The sequence below is a fragment of the Zingiber officinale genome, chromosome 1A (genome assembly GCF_018446385.1).
Source record: "Zingiber officinale cultivar Zhangliang chromosome 1A, Zo_v1.1, whole genome shotgun sequence".
Classification (NCBI taxonomy): domain Eukaryota; kingdom Viridiplantae; phylum Streptophyta; class Magnoliopsida; order Zingiberales; family Zingiberaceae; genus Zingiber; species Zingiber officinale.
In genome coordinates, this window is record NC_055987.1 from 165,362,045 (window position 1) to 165,380,173 (window position 18,129).

Consider the following 18,129-nt stretch of genomic DNA (forward strand, 5'->3'; position numbering starts at 1 on the left):
CCCCATGAGCATCGGAGACCCCGACTCCCCGCCAGGGTGTCTTTCAACCTTGCCGGTCACCCCAATCTTTATCCGCTCGGCCAAGCCTGTGGTTGACCTTTTGCCTTTCAACCTCCACGTGGCGTTGACTCTGCTTAGGGGGGGGGCCCTCCTTACTGCTGGATCATATATATATATATATATATATATATATATATATATATATATATATATATATATATATATATATCAACCCTATTTAAATTATCTTAACCATGATTAAAATTATTAATCTAATGTTTCAATTAAATCCTAAATTCAGAAAATAAAAGATAAAAACATATTCTATTCGGTGATCAACTTCAATGTTTCAATGCCTGACGCGCCGTCTAAGCTAGACCCATTGTGTGTGCTTGGATGCATCGCCCAAGCCCAATGACACGTCTGGATACATCACCCGAATCTGAATCAAAAACGCTTTATTACCGTCTAAATACAAAACGATGCAGTCAAAATCCACCTCCCACTAAGTGCCCGTCTCAAGTGTCATTTAAAACACTGGTATTTTTTTTCTTTAATATTCTAAAAGTTTGCTGTGAACTATATGGTCCAGTGATTTCTAAACGATTTTACTCAACTAACTCAATAATTCTCATTTTCTTGATGAATATTAGTGTCTTATACTTTGGAAGGAATTAACAATCAAGTTACTAATATAAATTATTAGCAATTATTTGGTGTAGAAAACAAGTAAATTAGAGTCATAAGTTTGTATTCATTTTCTGAATTTGACACAAAATTGCATAGACAGAAATTAAGGAAATAGGACAAATTGAGGGTTTGCAAACTGACATTGAGTATACAAGCAAACAACTCATAATAAGCCAATGTTTTTATTAGTGAAAGCACCATATGTAACAATATCCATTGTAGTACAATTAAAAGAAACAGAATGCGAGGAGTTAGAATCTTACCCCTTTTCTAGGGAATGGTTGCAACCTTACAAAGAAGAGGTTCCATTTCTTAATAGCTTAGCACAACAAGGGCAAAATTATGTTTTAATTGCAGTGCAATTACATACAAACAAGGAAAATAAACTTTGATTTCAGAGAGTGAAGGGAAACAAAAGTTTTTAGCAGGAATTTCTACTGACCCATGTTGCCCAGATTAAACTGCATGTCTGGTCCTAATTTTCCAGATTTTGAAAATTCTTGAGGAAGGGGAATGTTCAGCTCAGAGCACACCAGCTGAATTACCCTCCTGGTGACACCATCAAGTGACATCCTGTTCACTGTGACTGCAATGGAAAAGTTGTGCTGAGTGTCACAGAAGCCAGTGGAACCACCAACTCCAGAGTGCCCGAAACTCCCACTTGCCATATTGAATTTCCTGAAACCGAGCCCGAAGTCTCCGTCAGGAATGACCATGCTTGTGTAATCACCCGTGCCCATGATGGCGTCATGAATCTTTGGGTTGTCAAACATTCTTCTTACAGTTTCTGAAGCACCATTATCGATGCCATTGGATGCAAGGCTACCTTGCGCGCTTTTAGTAGTTAATGGACAACTGCCGTTGTCACAACTAGTGCTAGGATCCATGTGTGTCTTTGCATTTTTCACCTTTTTTATGGGTACCTTGGAGTTATTTATATCCTTGATATTAGATTTCTTCTCCAGTGATCTGTCGGGGAGTAATTGTGGCACATGGGTGTGGCTACCAAGGAGCGGTTTGGAAAGAGGTGAATGAGGTGGTGGAATGGATCCACCTGCAGCAAGAACTGCATAAAATCGTGCCAAAGCACGAGCAGAGCAATGCCCATTAGCAGCAGGAATGGTAGCTCGTCGAACGTTTAAGGTGTTGAAGAAAGCGAGAAGGCCAGAAGCAACCTCAGTTAAACTAGCCTGCTGTAAGGCGAATGGCATTTCTGGCATGCATTTGATCTGAAGAAGTTTTTCTAGCTCTTCTTCATCGAGACTGAGTGAAGCCAGCCGAGACTCCACACCTGAAAAGATCAGAAATTGATGGCTCTAAGTACGCAGAAAATTATAGGAGAACAAAACAAGAAAAGGAAATTAAGGCCTTACCAGAAACAAAAAAAGAAAAATTGACTGATATAAATGAAACTATATGTAGGAAAACGTAGTGAAAATTAACACCAAGATTACATTTTGTCAACAAATAAAAGGAAGCTTCTCCATACCAGGAGGAATGCCAATATACAGTTCGCCTTCAATGTTGAGAGGGTGAATAATAGCCTCTTCTAGCACATCTTGAAATTTCTTTCCAGATGCATGCTGTTTCAAATTAGTACTTAGTGAAGGATATGCATATTGAATATTATTTTCTTCAACAAGATGAGCGTAAAAATAGACCAATATATTGGGAACAATGAAGAAAATTACTCGTGTCTTATCCTAGGTAGTCTGCTCTATTTGTATCCGTATTCATTATTGTAACTTTACACCATATGATCCTGTCCGAATGAATGAAGTTAGAAAGCCGGAGATGGAGTGACCACTGACAGGAAGAAGACTTCGATCTTGCAAAACAAAATCAAATCAGGGAAGGGATCCCTGACGTTGGCCCTCCGACACTCATTCCTATCTCCCCTCGAGTGGCATTATTCCTGTTCTCTTCTTCCCTTGCGGTCGGTCTGGTCCGTTTGGAAGAGGCTCGGGCTGGGATTCGGTCCCGATGGTGGTGGCGTGACTCGGCCGTCCTTTTCTTCTTTCTTCGTTCTGCAGATCGACTTCGATGACGCCGAACTGGAAGTGGCGATCGACGGCGGTATCCGCGCGAAATTGACCTATTAGCTGCCAGGTCATAGCAGTCTCTGGTGTTGTGCATTGTTGACCGGTGGAAACTGCAAAACATTGGTGCCCACCTCTTGCCTCTTGGACGAGCGACCACCACCTACTATACGGCATGTGGCTTAGTCTCCTGGTGTGAAGGAGCTCCCGACCGAGGCCCTTTAGGTGGCTGATGACTGCTCGAGTGACGCCGCTCGGATGCTACTGCGGGCTCGGCAGTCGTCTCTTTCTTCCTTGTCTGGCCTTCTTCCACATTAATGTACTCATGGGCCTTCTTTTGGAGATGACTAAAGTCCTTCGGCGGCCGCCGAATGAGCGATCGGAAGAACTCTCCCTCGGTGAGCCCTTGGATGAAGGCGTTCACCAACACATCTGAGGAGACTGCTGGAATGTTCATCGCCACCTGATTGAAGCGTTGAATATAGGCCCTCAGGGCCTCTCGGAGCCCTTGCTTCAGTGAGAAGAGATTCACGTTAGTCTTCTGGTGGCGGTGACTTCTAGCAAGGTGGTATAGGAATGTCACTCGGAAGTCTTTAGGAACGTTGCCTGCATCCGAATAAGAAGATGGAAGACGTTGGACGACTCACAACAGTGACACTGACGCAAGAGGAACTCAATGCACTAATACAAACTCGAGTGACGAAAATATTAGAGCAATAGCAACATGTGTTGGTCGATCGGCTAATGCATGAGCCCGTTGCCTCTGCAGCAAGTCGGCAAACTGAAAGAGAAATAGAAAGAGAAGATCGAGCGGATCAACTTTCCGCTCGGGAGCCAAATAGGAGACCGATCGGCTCCTATGGGGATGCCCGTAATGCGCCAATCCCCTTCAACCGAGCGCTATCATGGGCTCCCCCAGTAGAAAGAGGCCGAGCGGATAGAGACTGGGGATCTTCATTGAATGAAGCACCCGTACGGGACGCACGAAAGGGAAAAGCGCCGAGGGAAGATGACTCGCCCGAACAGGTCAACCAATAATTTTTGGAGGGGATCCTAAATGACCCTCTTCCGAAGCATTATACCCTACTAACGATCGAAGAGTACCATGGAACAATCGATCCCGACAACCATTTGGCCAAGTTCGATAACGCGGCCACCCTTCACCAGTACACGGACGGAGTGAAGTGTCGAGTCTTCCTTACTACTCTGTTTGGATCGGCGCAACGGTGGTTCAAGCGATTGCCAGACAGCTCGATCTATAGCTTCAAAGACTTCATAGCAACATTCCTACACCACTTTACTAGTAGTCGCCGTCACCAAAAGACTAGCATGAATCTCTTCTCGCTGAAGCAAGGGCTCTGAGAGGCCCTGAGGGCCTATATCCAGCACTTCAATCAAGTGGCGATGGACATTCCAGCAGTCTCCTCAGATGTGTTGGTGAACGTCTTCACCCAAGGGCTCACCAAAGGAGTGTTCTTCCGATTGCTCATTCGACGGCCGCCGAAAGACTTTGGTCATCTCCAAAAGAAGGCCAATTAGTACATTAATGTGGAAGAAGCCCAGGCGGCAAGGAAGAAAGAGACGACCACCGAGCCCGCAGTAGCATCTGAGCGGCATCAATCGAGTAATCATCAGCCACCTATAAGGCCCCGGTCGGGAGCTCCTTCATACCAAGAGACTAAGCCACATGTCGTACAGCAAGTGGTGGTCGCTCGTCCAGGAGGCAAGAGGTGGGCACCAATGTTTTGCAGTTTCCACCGGTCAACAACGCACAACGCCAGGGACTGCTACGACCTGGCAGCTAATAGGTCAATTTCGCGCGAATACCGTCGTCGATTGCCACTTCCAGTTTGGCATCATCGAAGCCGATCTAGAGAACGAAGGAAAAAGGAAAGGACGACTGAGCCGCGCCACCACCATCGGGACCGAATCCCAACCCGAGCCTCTTCCGAACGGACAAGGGCAGATGAACGATCACAGAAAAAGGTATAAAAGGATACGCCAAGTATGAGGAAGGCAAGATTATCATTTTTCTTGATTACTCATTCTCTTCTTGATTTTGACTTGAGCATCGGAAGGCCAACGCCAGGGACCCCTTCCTGGTTTGATTTTGTTTTGCAGGATCGAAATCTTCTTCCCGTCAGTGGTCACTCCATCCCCGACTTTCCAACTTCCTTCATTCAGACAGGATCAATTTGGCACCGTCTGTGGTCACTCCATCCTCGGCTTTCCAGCTTCCTTCATTCGGACAGGATCAATTTGGCACCGTCTGTGGGAATTTCAAAAACATCTCTCAAACTCTCAACATCGCCTCCGTCGAACCTGGACTCAAGGGATGTATACCAGAGCCCAGGGACAGAAGCATGAGGTTGCGAGGAGCTTGCCATCGAAACTAAAAATCAATGGGAAACAATGAAGAAATGTGACTGGAAAAGGGGACACTAAGAGCAACGAATAACTTCGATCGAAGGGGGACGATGACTTACTAGAAAGATTGCAGAGATCGTCGGACGAAGATCGTGAAGGAGCAAAGCGCGATATCGCCGAGAGGCTCGCAGACAAAGACGACGACCCACGCGAGCCTTATAAACCTCACAGCCGGTTACTACCAACTGTCCGGGATCTGACCGTGGAATTCAAAAAGGCACTAGTCACGTCAATAGAGGATATCCGCCTGTCTTATCAGGTGTGCGGCGGCAAAATGAGGAGCGCGTGGCATGCGGTCACCGGGTAACATTTAATGAACTTAATTAAAAGGGATGACAGCATGCTCGACCATAATTTTCAAGGATTCGCACGGACTTCGAGAAATATGGATGACGTCGGCAACGACTATGCTCGCTCGACGAAACACATTTGGAAAATTCCCAAAGTATTGTCACTCATCGTCTCGCTCTGCATATGGGTTACCAGACCGATCATCCACTCGCCATGATTAGACAACGACCGAACGACGTTGGTTGTTGCGTCGATCAGATACTAGAGACCGAACACCGTTCGACCGAACGTAGAAATCGCCAAGGAAACCAGTGGTCCAATCAGTCAAACGGACCTATAGCCTCCTTCGACTAGACTTGAGGAGGAGGCTTGTGATGCGGCGATAAGGGAGAGTCCACCTGTCACGGGTCAATTGACACGGTGTCGATCAAAGTCAAGGCGGTCAAGGCGGTCAACGTCGGGCTTACAATTATCTCGGTCAACAAAGGAGTGGCCGAGTGGACATCACCCGGCCGGTCGAGCATCATGGGTCAACTGCCTGTCCGGCACAAGGAATGACGTTATACAGGAAGAGGCGAGAAAACAAAAGGGAACACGCCGTCTATCATTAAATACGAAGAAGCCAAGACAAAGACGAGCACTACATTTATCATTAATGCACAGAAGTCAAGACAAAGAAATCTTCCTCTGAGAATTAATATAATTAAGGGCAGATGAACGATCACAAAAAAATATATAAAAGAGTACACCAGGTATGAGGAAGGCAAGATTACCATTTTTCTTGATTACTCATTCTCTTCCTGATTTTGACTTGAGCGTCGGAGGGCCAACGCTAGGGACCCCTTCCCTGATTTGATTTTGTTTTGCAGGATCGAAGTCTTCTTCTCGTCAGTGGTCACTCCATCCCTAACTTTCCAGCTTCCTTCATTCGGACAAGATCACCATATATTATGTGGTATTTACAATAGGATCTCTAAGTCCCATAATACTCTCCTTAAGTTGGTTTACATATATTAGCAATGGAGAAAATTATTGGGGTTTCCTACTGTAGGTAGTCATATCTATGTCTATATTCATGATTGTAGTTGTCCACCCTATACTATGCGGTATCAACAATTAAGTCCCCTAGGTCCATAATACACTACAAGATTCTCAAGCTATTGTAAGATAAAAGTACTTGTTCAACTATTTCATGATAAAACATTTTGCATACCAATTAATATTATCTAAACCTCAATTCTTTTCCTTTGATTGGAATATTATTACTTAATAGTCTTGACTAGAGTTTAACAAAGGAATACAATTCACTCAGTCAACCCCAAATAGTTGGAACAAACACAACTTGATGTAGATAGTAGTACTCAGCCTTCAACTATAGTATAAGGGAAAACATAAATTTTCTTAAAAATTTGTATTTAGAAAAAATTGAATAGTAAAATTCTTGCAGCAATATTGCAGTTGGGAGCATACCTCTATCACACCACCACATAACCAGCCAAAGGACAAGAAGTGATACAGCTGCTGTGAGCCAGGATCTGTCTCGGGAACTGCCTTAGCTGTATGATGAAGAGACATTCCCCAGTCGCACATTAGCAAAGGATTGCTCCACAAGAAATCCGTCATAGCGTTATGCAAACCAGATGAGTGATTAAGTACATGATGAACCTACAGAAGAAATGAAGCTATATAGTGAAATCAAATAAAAGTTGAACAAACTATTATTTTAAAGGACGGTAACATGATCCCCACCTTTATCAGATCCTTGTTGTTGCAACAGAACTCTGGCCAAACAGTTGTTATGGTATCATCAAGCTTGAGCTTCCTACAAGAAATTTGAGGCCAATTATCAAAATATTCTATATATTTTTGTAATGAGGAAAAGTAATGACAGCACAGAACCAAGCTTCAGGAATCTTGTGAATGATGTCTAAACAGAAATATCTTTCTGAAGGTATCAACAATTAACAAACAATTTAACAACTTTGATCATAACTAATGCAGCAACCATTCAAAGACATCAAAAGAGGTACAGAGTTGAGTATCTAACAAGTTTTAAACACTACTATGGCAAAAGTATAATCAAGAGAATATAAGAGTAACCCAAGAGTTGAGTCTACCACGTAGAAATAACTAACAAGATGAGTAGCACTGACTCACCAAATAAACAAGTAGAAATAGGGAACGTAGTTTATGAAGCATAGTGGATTGCAAACTTGTGAAACTATTGAAAATGAACATATAGGGTTCAGCACACACAATTTTCAACAATGGCTTACCCTTTATCCACAAGCCAATGTACCATCCCTGCAGTGATTCCTTTTGTTGCTGAAAAAACTGGAAATAAGGTGTCAGGTTGAACAGGTTGCGGATCACATCTACCAAGCACGCCTGCAGCAGTATCTATTATAACCTTGCCATCTTTATATGCACACACCTGAAAACATTATTGATTGCACTATGTTAAGTTACAGCAAACAAAAATTAGAGCGCTCAAGTTACACCTTCTAGAACAATTGACAGCAAATTAAAAGAGAAACAACAATTTATCACGTCTCCTGTGTCATTAAACTAATGATAAATTGAAAATCACATGTCCTAAATTTTACCAATATCTCTTAAAAGTTTCGTATAGAAAAAAGATCAACCTAAATTACTGCCTATCCATTCCTGTCATTCCTACATCTTCTATTACCAACAAGCTCTTTTTCAACTACCTAACAGTTAATTTCAATAATGTTATTTCCACCAAAGATTAAAAAAAAAAAAAACTGAAATGTCTATACCCCATAACATCTGATCTTGTTTCAGGACAAGTTTGTTATTCCAACATGTAAATATGGATGAGACATATCCATATTGTTAACAGTCGATTTTTTTCCCTTTTCAAATAAAGTGATTGATCCAATCTGGACTATGTGATTAAAGATCTGATTAATCCACCAAAATATTTTTTTGATTAAAAACTGTTATATTGTACAAGCTAAATTATTTAAGTCACTTATAGTATAAAGATTTGGGCTGAAATGGAGAAGAGTTTCTGGAATTTTATGTGATCATTGTGTGCATTTTAATCTAAAAAAAAAAATTCTAGAAGGCTATAATATGATTTGTCATACTTTCTAGAAAAGAGTGTTGAGGAAAAATTATAATGTTAAAATTTATTTGAGAATTATTGGGGAAAAAACCAAACCTATTGCTATACAAAAGCTATTAGGTGTAGCTCCAATACTGGAGCCCGTGTAATTAAACAAGTTACACAAAAATAGGTATATAAATGTTGAAAGACGACTAACTATATGCTTAGACAGTTAGATTGATCCAACCTGAAGGTGTTGGATTGGAGGCAAAAAAAAATGGTTAGCTTAATTACAAGTGATTCAAATATTAATAGTATATCCATGGATAGTTCAAGACCTCCATGTGGCTAACCAGAAAGAGTGGGGTTCCCTAAATCAGTTTCTTCTAGAATTGATGATAACAACACTTAAACTTCAATAATTCATTACCCTAAAAAACTTTACAAGGTAACACAAGTAATAGTATCAAAGATGAGGAATCAAAGAAAATATATTAGGTAAAATGAACAATCATTAATAGCACAAATATTAAGATATGTTTAAGGCAACCTCTAGAAGCAATAATAAAGGAGAAAAGGATGAATTTATCGTGGAAAAGTTCCAATTGGTTAACAAAATAACCTAAGCCTACTTGCACTCCAAGTATTTTCTCGTTTCCCAGCTCAATTAGCAGTTGCCTCAACTTGGCTTCCACATCTGAGTGCACAGGCGAATTGTAAATCCATTGGTTTGTTGTTGATGGCTCAGACCTGATGCATATAAATGTCCCATGATGAATTTATGTTATTAAGAAGAAATCAAATGAACACAAGGACAATAGTATAAAAATACAAACAAGATAGTCACCCTAGTAATGTAGACTCTGCAAATGGCCTCATGATATCCAAATAAGGAATACGAACATTAAGAGTTCGTGAAAGTCCTGAAAAATATAGTCCCACATTTGTAATGCATTATGACAAAACTTGATAGGAGGATCCAAGTTCAAACAAACCTTGAAGAAGATTTATTACCCTCATAAATATAATTGCATCAACCGGGAAAGCATCAACCTGAGAAAAGCAAATATTGTCATTTTGAAACATGATCTGTGAGTGATGTTCTTAATTTATAAGGGGAGAACAACTTCACACAAGTCTGCAAAGATAATTAGATGCATATTTGTACTTGTAAGGTGAATGTGTCCTGTACAGCATATCATTAAATGGCTGTAACAAAGGCATGCAGCCAAAAAAAATCCATAAAATATATGCCTGCAGGACATTAAGGACTAAATCAGAAGTATTTACAGTTAGCACAAATGGCATTACTTACGGGATTAAAATATTGCTTTTGCTTCTCATTCAAGTTCTTTTCTTTAAGAAACTGCTTGTTCTTTTCTCTTTCTTCAGCCAATGATTTTTGGTTTTCCTTGCAGAAAGTAGATGATTTACTTAGGTTGAATAACAACAGCTAATTCTTCCAACTTGAAAAGAAATAGCATAGCTGTTGTTATTCAACAGCTAATTCTTCCAAGAAAGAAAAATATTAATCTTGAAGAAGGCTAGAATCAAACTCATGAACACTTTACTTACAGGCCTAGCATTTGCAAAAAATAAAGTCACAACAGTCATAGCCTGCTCCGGCATATCAACTCGCAGCTTAAATCCCATCTCTGTGAAGGCAGCTAATAAAGCTACATGGTCCACCTGCAATAAAATATTGTCATGCTCCAAGCCTTTGAATACTAATATAATTACGAATAGGAGGATAAGCTGAAGGGAACTAGAATTTGCTAAGATTAATGTAACCTGAATCATTCTTTCCTTCACATATTTTCCACTACTTAACACCTTATTTTATGTTTATAAAATATATATCTATATCCACGCAAATACAAATTGGTAGTGTCCTCAGCTTCTATTTTCCCCAAAACAGAAAGTTTCACTTATGGAAGCTAAATTCTATAATAGATTTATCTAAAATTCAACAATTTTATTTTCTATAGTTTATATTCCATATTAAAGACCAACTTGATCCAACTGTTAAACACAGCTAGCATACACTATAACTGGGAGCTAATATAGCACTTTGAAAAGTAAGCTCTTAAAACCATTCCTGTTATGGGTATGATGTATTAATTATGTATGTGATTTGACAATAAAACAACATTTATATAGCATGGTGTTGGGGGCTACCTAAGATAAAGCTTGTGATATAATACTAATAGAATTTATATGGAAAATTCTAAAAAAGAGAGGTGTAAACATAGCATATATTGAAGTAATTAAGGATATGTATGAGGATATAATGACAATAGTGAAGAGGCGGATTAATTGAAGCGTTTTCCATAAGAATAGGGTTACGTGAAGGATCAACTCTAAGTTCTATGCATGTTATTTACGAATGAGATTGTTTTGATAGATAAGACATGTGAAAGAGTAAATGTTAAACTCAAATCTTAGCGAGAAACGTTAAAAGTGAAAGGTTTAAGGCGAGTATAGACAAAATGTATGAGATTTAAGTTTAGCAATATTAGGCATAACAAAACAATTGTTAAAATAGGAGATGACGAATTGTTAAGATAGGAGACACAATGTAGAGTTTTAAGTATTTAGATCATTTTTGCAAAAGGATTGAGGAATTGAAAAATGTTTACATAGAATACAAACATGATTAAAATGGAGAAGAGCGTCAGGTGTTCTTTGTGATAGTAAAGTACCTCTAAGACTTAAAGGAAAGTTTTACAAAAAGACGGTTAAACCTACTACATTATATGGAACTGAATGTTGAGCTATGATTCAAGTGCATGGGCAGAAGATGAGAGTTGCAGAGATGAAGATGGTAAAGTGAATATGCGGGCATACAACGATAGACAAGATAAAAAATGAAAATATTAGAGAGAAAGTCACGGTTGCATGGAAAATTCTGGGAGACACATTTAAGATGGTATGGATATGTATTTAGATGACAAATAAACGCTCCAGTTTGGCGATGTCAAACTATGATAAATGTGCAAATAAAATGAGGAAGACGAAAAAAAACTCAGTTAGTAATAATAAAATAAGATAAATTTTTAAAAATATAAACGACGATATAGTAGAGGATAGAGTTGCATATAAGGATTCCTATAGCCAGCCTCACCTACTGGAATAAGGCTTGATTGTTGTTGTTGTTGTTTCCTTTAAAAAAGAGAACCTTTAAGACAACTATACCCCAATCTAACTTTGGAAGTACATCACTAGCCTTTAATAGCATGAGGACCAGCCATCACAGTTGCAAAATGCAAACATCATAAATTTGCAACTAGAAATCCATGTCTATGACAACAATAGAAGATATTCACTAGGAAGTACACATCCAATTGATCATGATGATATTTTAATTTTTTACCTGCTTTCCACATAGCTTATCTCAAGATGAACTATGCAAAAGAATATATTTTCAATAACGTAGATAAGATTTTTTTGAAATTACTTTATATTGAATTAAGAAGAGCTCTCTTGGGTTCCTTCAATCCATCACACCTTCAACCATAATTTATTTAACTTGTAGAATTTGGTCATCTAGAACATGCCTAATTATCATAAATTCTCATACTCAATCTCTAGAAAAGAGATGATACCTACCTCAGCACAAGCCAAAAGCATCTTTGCCAATGCTTGTTTCATAGAACTTGAAATTGACTTAGTGAGACCAAAGTCGAGTAAAATAGGCCGATGAGGGTGTTCCTTGCTCACAAGAAAGTTCCCTGCAAAATTTGCCATGAACAATTGCACATGTTATATATCCCTAGCATAGAGATGATCAAGAAGAAATATAACTGTAAGATAGATACATATCTAATTGGGAAAACAGTCTCTTTTTTTTTAAGGTAATAATCAGGAAATCAGTGGATAGGAAGAAGTTTCATATTGAACTTCGCAAAGATACAAAAATGCAGAATAATAGACAGCAAGCTCAGATGATTCACCGACTTCATTCATTTTGACTTAATTTAATGGTTGAATTGTGGTATGAATGAACTACCATCTTGATTTTCTTGTCAATTTCATTGAAACCTAGGTCAGAATATCATAGCTTAAAACTTATCTTTGCTTTTGTTTCTTCCTATACCATATATTATCAAATGCTACTTGGACTGGCTTTTTTCTCTTATATTAAGGGGATACATCCAACAATTTGTATTAATCTGTTACCAATTTGCAGAGAATCATCAAGCATAGGATCTCTAACAAAATCAAGTACTGCAGTTTCAGTTCAACATTCGTTGATTCTTAGAAATGAAGACAGAAAATCACCTCAAGATGCATACCTGGATGTGGGTCACCGTTGAAAAATCCATCAATATATATTTGATGAGCATATGCACGTGTAATTTCTCGAACAAGCTTTTTCTTGTTCACACCAAATTCTTCCAGTGAATCCATATCATTCAAACGAATGCCATCCATGTATTGCAGAATGAGCAACTTCTCAGTTGACTGCTATTAGCAATTTAAGTAACATATTTAGTGAAGAAAGAACAATTACTATTCAAGTGGCAATCTATGCAAAATGTTATTTCCACCTGAATAACTTCAGGAATCAGCACGTCCACTCTTTCCTTGAGCTTCACGCACCCATGCTCACTTTCAACTCCTAGATTCATGGAAACTTTTCTGGTGTTTTCTACATTCAAAAGATGAACATTAAGAGGACCATGATTTCAACTTTCCATTGTTATTTAAGAATTGACATCACATAAAGCATAAAAAATGAAGCCAGGGTACTAAGAGATGACAAGTCAGACTCATAGAACATCGTAGACGGACCTGCTTCAATATTGAAATCAAGTTCTTTAATTGTTTCCTTGTGCCATTCATCTACCAGACGATTGAAGTCCAATTCTGGCTCTGCCCATGCAATCCACTCAACTAGAGATTTCGCATTCTTGAGATCCTGAAGACCAGTGCTCATCAAGCAACTGATTGATTTTGATTGTAATTTATCAATATTAAAATTGCACACCTCTAAGATAATTTCCTTGATGCCTGGATGTTGAATTTTAACAGCAACCTCCTGACCATCTTTAAGAGTTGCACGATGAACTTGTGCCATCTGCATTAACTAGTTTTAGGCAAACTGCAAATCTGAAACCATATATTCTTTTTGGAACTAAATAACCAACGAACTGTACATGGAAATCATAGATAAAAATACTATATCAAACACACATGTTTCTAATCTTACAGATGCAGTCGCAAGAGGTGCCTCAAAAAAATGAGAAAACATATCTTTCATAGATTTGCCCAACTCCCTCTCTATGGTTCTGTGGACCTGCAAAGGCAATAAACTTATCAAAATCATAAATGATTAGTGCCCAATTGCAGTACATAGAGCTAAACTTGGCTTGAAACGCAAGTTAGGTGGAAGAATCTACATCATAATAGCTACGGGGCAAGATTTAGCAACTTTGTTTTGAGATGTTGCATCTGTTGGTTTGCATAGAAAAATGAATTTTACTCACCCACATATGCTATAGGTGACACACATACATGTTTAACAAATGATTTTCCAGTGTCCAAAAAGCTTATATCCAACAAAAACGGAACACCCACATCTCCACAGTACACCAACACAACCTTCATTTGCAGAAGTCACTTCTCCCACTGACCTTTGATAATCCTCTTCCATTTTAATTTGATCCAAATGAGATCAGAAAATTTAAAGCTAAAATCAGCTGAGGGGGCTCACCTTCTCTGCACCCACATCGCCACAGTACACACACAAAACCTTCATTTGCAGGAGTCTCTTCTCCCACTGATCTTTGATAATCCTCTTCCATTTCAATTTGATCCAAATGAGATCAGCAAATTTAAAGCTAAAATCAGCTAAGGGGGCTTACCTTCTCTGCAGTGTCCACTAAACATACAAGCAGATTTGGTTTCTGTGAACATGGATGTGAGCAAATGGGAGAATAAAAGAGTACTGTTATCGGTATACAACACTGCTCTACAGCATATATGCTATGAAACCAAGATTTGTTCTCTTAGGTTGCTTCCCCTCAATTTCCATAAGATCATTCATTGAAACTAGCCTATTAAATGGTCCAATGTTTGAGCTGGTGGTTCTGTGTTGGTTTTGTTCCAACAAAGGTTTGAAGCAAAACACATGAATGGCTTTGACCAAGCCACGTACGTAAGGCTAAGATCATACCATGCAAATAAAAGAAAATTTGTCATTGTGGCCTTGCTGGATAGGCGTGCAATTAAACTTTCATGATTGGCATTCAAACAAATGGTAAAGGCACGTGTATGGTACATAATGGCTATGATTGACAACAATGAATGAATCAAAGTAAAGAAGAGAAAAAGACCAAACTCTTGCATCCAAATACGCATATAATATATCTTCAATGCTCAGAGATATCACTGTAAGTACAATCAATGATTCACGAAACATTTGCATGGAAATGTTACCTCTTTCAATGCCCGAGGAGGAAGAGAATCCTGCAGCTGTACGAAGAGACATCTATAAGCCTCTGGGAGAATATCTGCTCTGGTAGACATATATTGACCAAGTTTTACCCACAGACCTTTCATCTCAATCATAAACTTGACGATTCGTCTAGCATTTCGATTATGGGCACTTTCCCATAAAGCATCCTCATGGTGTTTGCTAAACCAGTGTACTCTTTTAACCACAGCCTGCAAAGCCCCATTAATATCTCATCCTAAGAAATACATGGAAAACCAACAATGAAAAAAAGATGATCAGGTGGCTAAGTGAACCTTGTAATCCAAGTAGATCACAAGTGCCAGAGTAAAAACTCTCAGTCTCCGCCGATAATTGTTTCCCCATCCCGTGAGGAGTTGAGAGCAAAAGGTATGCATGTAGATGTAAGTACTTCTCCACTGAGGATTCAAATCAATAGCATAAATTGCTGTACTTCTAATAGAAAAAAAAAAATGATACCAGTACATAGACATCATAATCTATTACGAAGTTTCTTCAAATTCATGATGGTGCACGAAAATGCAATGTTTTTTTTCCTTACTGAAAATCAGAACTTGCCTTATTTCTCAGATTTATCTTGTATATTTAGGAGAAGAATTTCAATTTCACCGGTAAAAACTGATATATTCTGAATCTAGTCTCAGTACTTTTGATCTTTTGCAATTTAGCGTCTCGTGTTGTTGGTTATGGTCGGGACATATCCTAACTGTAGAATGGCAACGACCAATTCAAACCGGAGGGGTCAAACTGCTAAAACCATGGGCATATATTCGAAACCAGATCAAAATTTTAGAGGCAAACCCAATATATGGAGAAACGTTCAACCGGCAGCAATTCACGTTCTCACATTCATGAGCAAAAATCCTATGGAGACACGTCACAACCTGACTGTATCAACCAGAGAACAACTTTCTAACAAATAAAGAAAAGACAGACAGAAGCTGCTTAAGAAACAGATTAACAAAAGGACCCATCTTTAACGAACTCCACCATCCCAATCGCAATTTGAAAGCAAGTTAAATCCGAAAAATTTAATATCGTCCCAGAGATCCCATCAAAATGCCCTCATAGTCCCCTGATTCCCGAGCGCAAAGACGAAAAACCTAACCTTGGATTCGTCGTTGAGCAGACGCAGAAGGCCCCGACGGACGCACGACGACCCAGTACGGGTAAGGAGGGATTCTCCAGCAACAGAATGATAGGCGAAGAGGACGACATATCCGACCTCCGTTGCTTGCGGACTCCGACCTTGACGCCCCACCGCTTCCTTCTCTCACCCCCGCCTTGGAGCTGCTTTCCGAATCGAACGCAAGCGAGGGAATTCGAAATCCCGACCGCGGGACTTTGAACGGCGTCCGGTTCGCCCGTTCGGTTTGGCTTCGCATCACTTTCTCAAAATGGGCTTGCTATTGAGCTGCATCCCATATTTAGATATGGGCCTCTAAAAGGCCCGTTCATCTCACCGTTCTACTAGACTACCACCTCTATTGTTTAATATAATGTTAGGGAGTGTTTGGTTAATGGATTTGGGAACGAGGAAATGGAATGATAGTAAAAATAATATTTGGATTGTGAGTTTGGGAATTACATTTTGGGAATGATTACCAGATTTATGAGAATCAACTAAATTCATATAACTTGATGGGTTTCATTTCCATTCCTATTCTCATTCCACCCTACTATCAAACTCATACCCATAGTCATTCTCATCATTTAACCAAATGTCCGGGTCAGACCTAAGAATGAAGAAATTGGGTAAACTTTACATGTTTAATTAGCGCTCAAACTAGGAATTAAGAAGAGTTGGACAAGATGCTCAAGAATCGGGCTCAGAATCGAATAGCGCTCGGCAACAGATATAGGGGCTCAGAAAAGAAGGGCATAGTTAAAAACAGTAATAACGACGAACATTAACCCTCGTTAATAACGAAACGTTACTAAAAGATATCACGAGATCGTTACTAAAAGGGCATATAATAATAACGTCCAACAGCGAATGCAAGAGGATAATTTGAATGTCATAATGGACGACGTCTCAAAATCTCACTTAAGAATTGGATGAATTTCATCGGGACAAGATTGAGTTAATCTTAAATGGAAAGTTAATCCCTGAGATTTAGAAGCTATAAAAAGAAAACATCCCTATTTCACCCTATCATGTATAATGTATATATATAAATAAATTATGAATGTAATCAATTAAATTAAGTATTTCTACCTTAATTAACATGTGTATATATGGAAATAGATTGTGATGATAATCAATCATAATAAATTAAGAATCTTTTCCTTAATTAATATGTATAAATTTGTATAAATAAAAAAGTTCATATGTAATAAAAATATAGAAAATTATATTCCTTCTATTATCTCTAAGTTCTTACATGATATCGAAGCAAGCAATTCCACCGCCCCATAGTTGATGTGATCAAGAGGCTCGCCATCATCGTTGCCTTAAGATGATACCAATTTTATTTGCAACGTCAAGGACAAACTCATGATCTTCTTCTTATCCGCTGGTCAACAAAGAATACAAGAATGTTGATGTTGTTGACTTCAATTTTCTTCATAGCAGATTCTGGTCAAGGGAGATACTTGAGAATTTGATAGCCCCTCTTCTTGCTCAGCAATCAGTTATCTCACATAATCTACTTTTTTTTTTTAGGGTTTCTTTCTCATGTCACGTACAATCAAATTTGCATTTTCTTCTTTTTCAACTGCTACCAGTCGTCAACAATAGGAACAACAGATTTCTATGGACACTACAAGAATAATGGTCTTTAAGGGCACACATAAATACTCTTATAGTTTATTTTTTATGACACTTAAGTTTTAGTGACATAACCGAAAAACGCCCTATAAAGTGATGTCATCTTAGATCCTCCTTCACTCATGACATTTTATAATATCGTTATACAAAATCAATACTAACTTTAAAAATGTCAATATAGGGATACAATGACAATATAAAAATGTCAATAAAAATCTTATTTTAATGACATTTATATATGTCCTGTTATTATCATAATAAGGAGTACACATTTAAATGTTACCTAAACTCATTTATTTTGACATTTATAAGTGTCCTATAAATTTTTATAAGGACAGTAAAAGTTGTCAGTAATCAT

The 18,129-nt window shown here is 38.6% G+C and overlaps 1 protein-coding gene across 1 annotated transcript; it reads right to left on the minus strand.

Moving 5' to 3' along the window:
* Positions 1–980: 980 nt before the first annotated feature.
* On the minus strand, positions 981–15,122 carry LOC122012080. The gene is made up of 17 exons (XM_042568538.1): positions 14,965–15,122; positions 13,736–13,822; positions 13,514–13,603; positions 13,318–13,444; positions 13,074–13,174; positions 12,819–12,987; positions 12,133–12,254; positions 10,099–10,212; positions 9,839–9,934; positions 9,519–9,576; positions 9,371–9,446; positions 9,156–9,273; positions 7,724–7,881; positions 7,197–7,269; positions 6,918–7,112; positions 2,180–2,273; positions 981–1,981 (listed from the first exon to the last, which is right to left on the minus strand). The coding sequence occupies exons 1-17, from the start codon at positions 15,094–15,096 to the stop codon at positions 1,125–1,127; spliced, it is 2,667 nt and encodes an 888-aa protein (XP_042424472.1). The 5' UTR covers positions 15,097–15,122; the 3' UTR covers positions 981–1,124.
* Between the last annotated feature and the right edge of the window lie 3,007 nt (positions 15,123–18,129).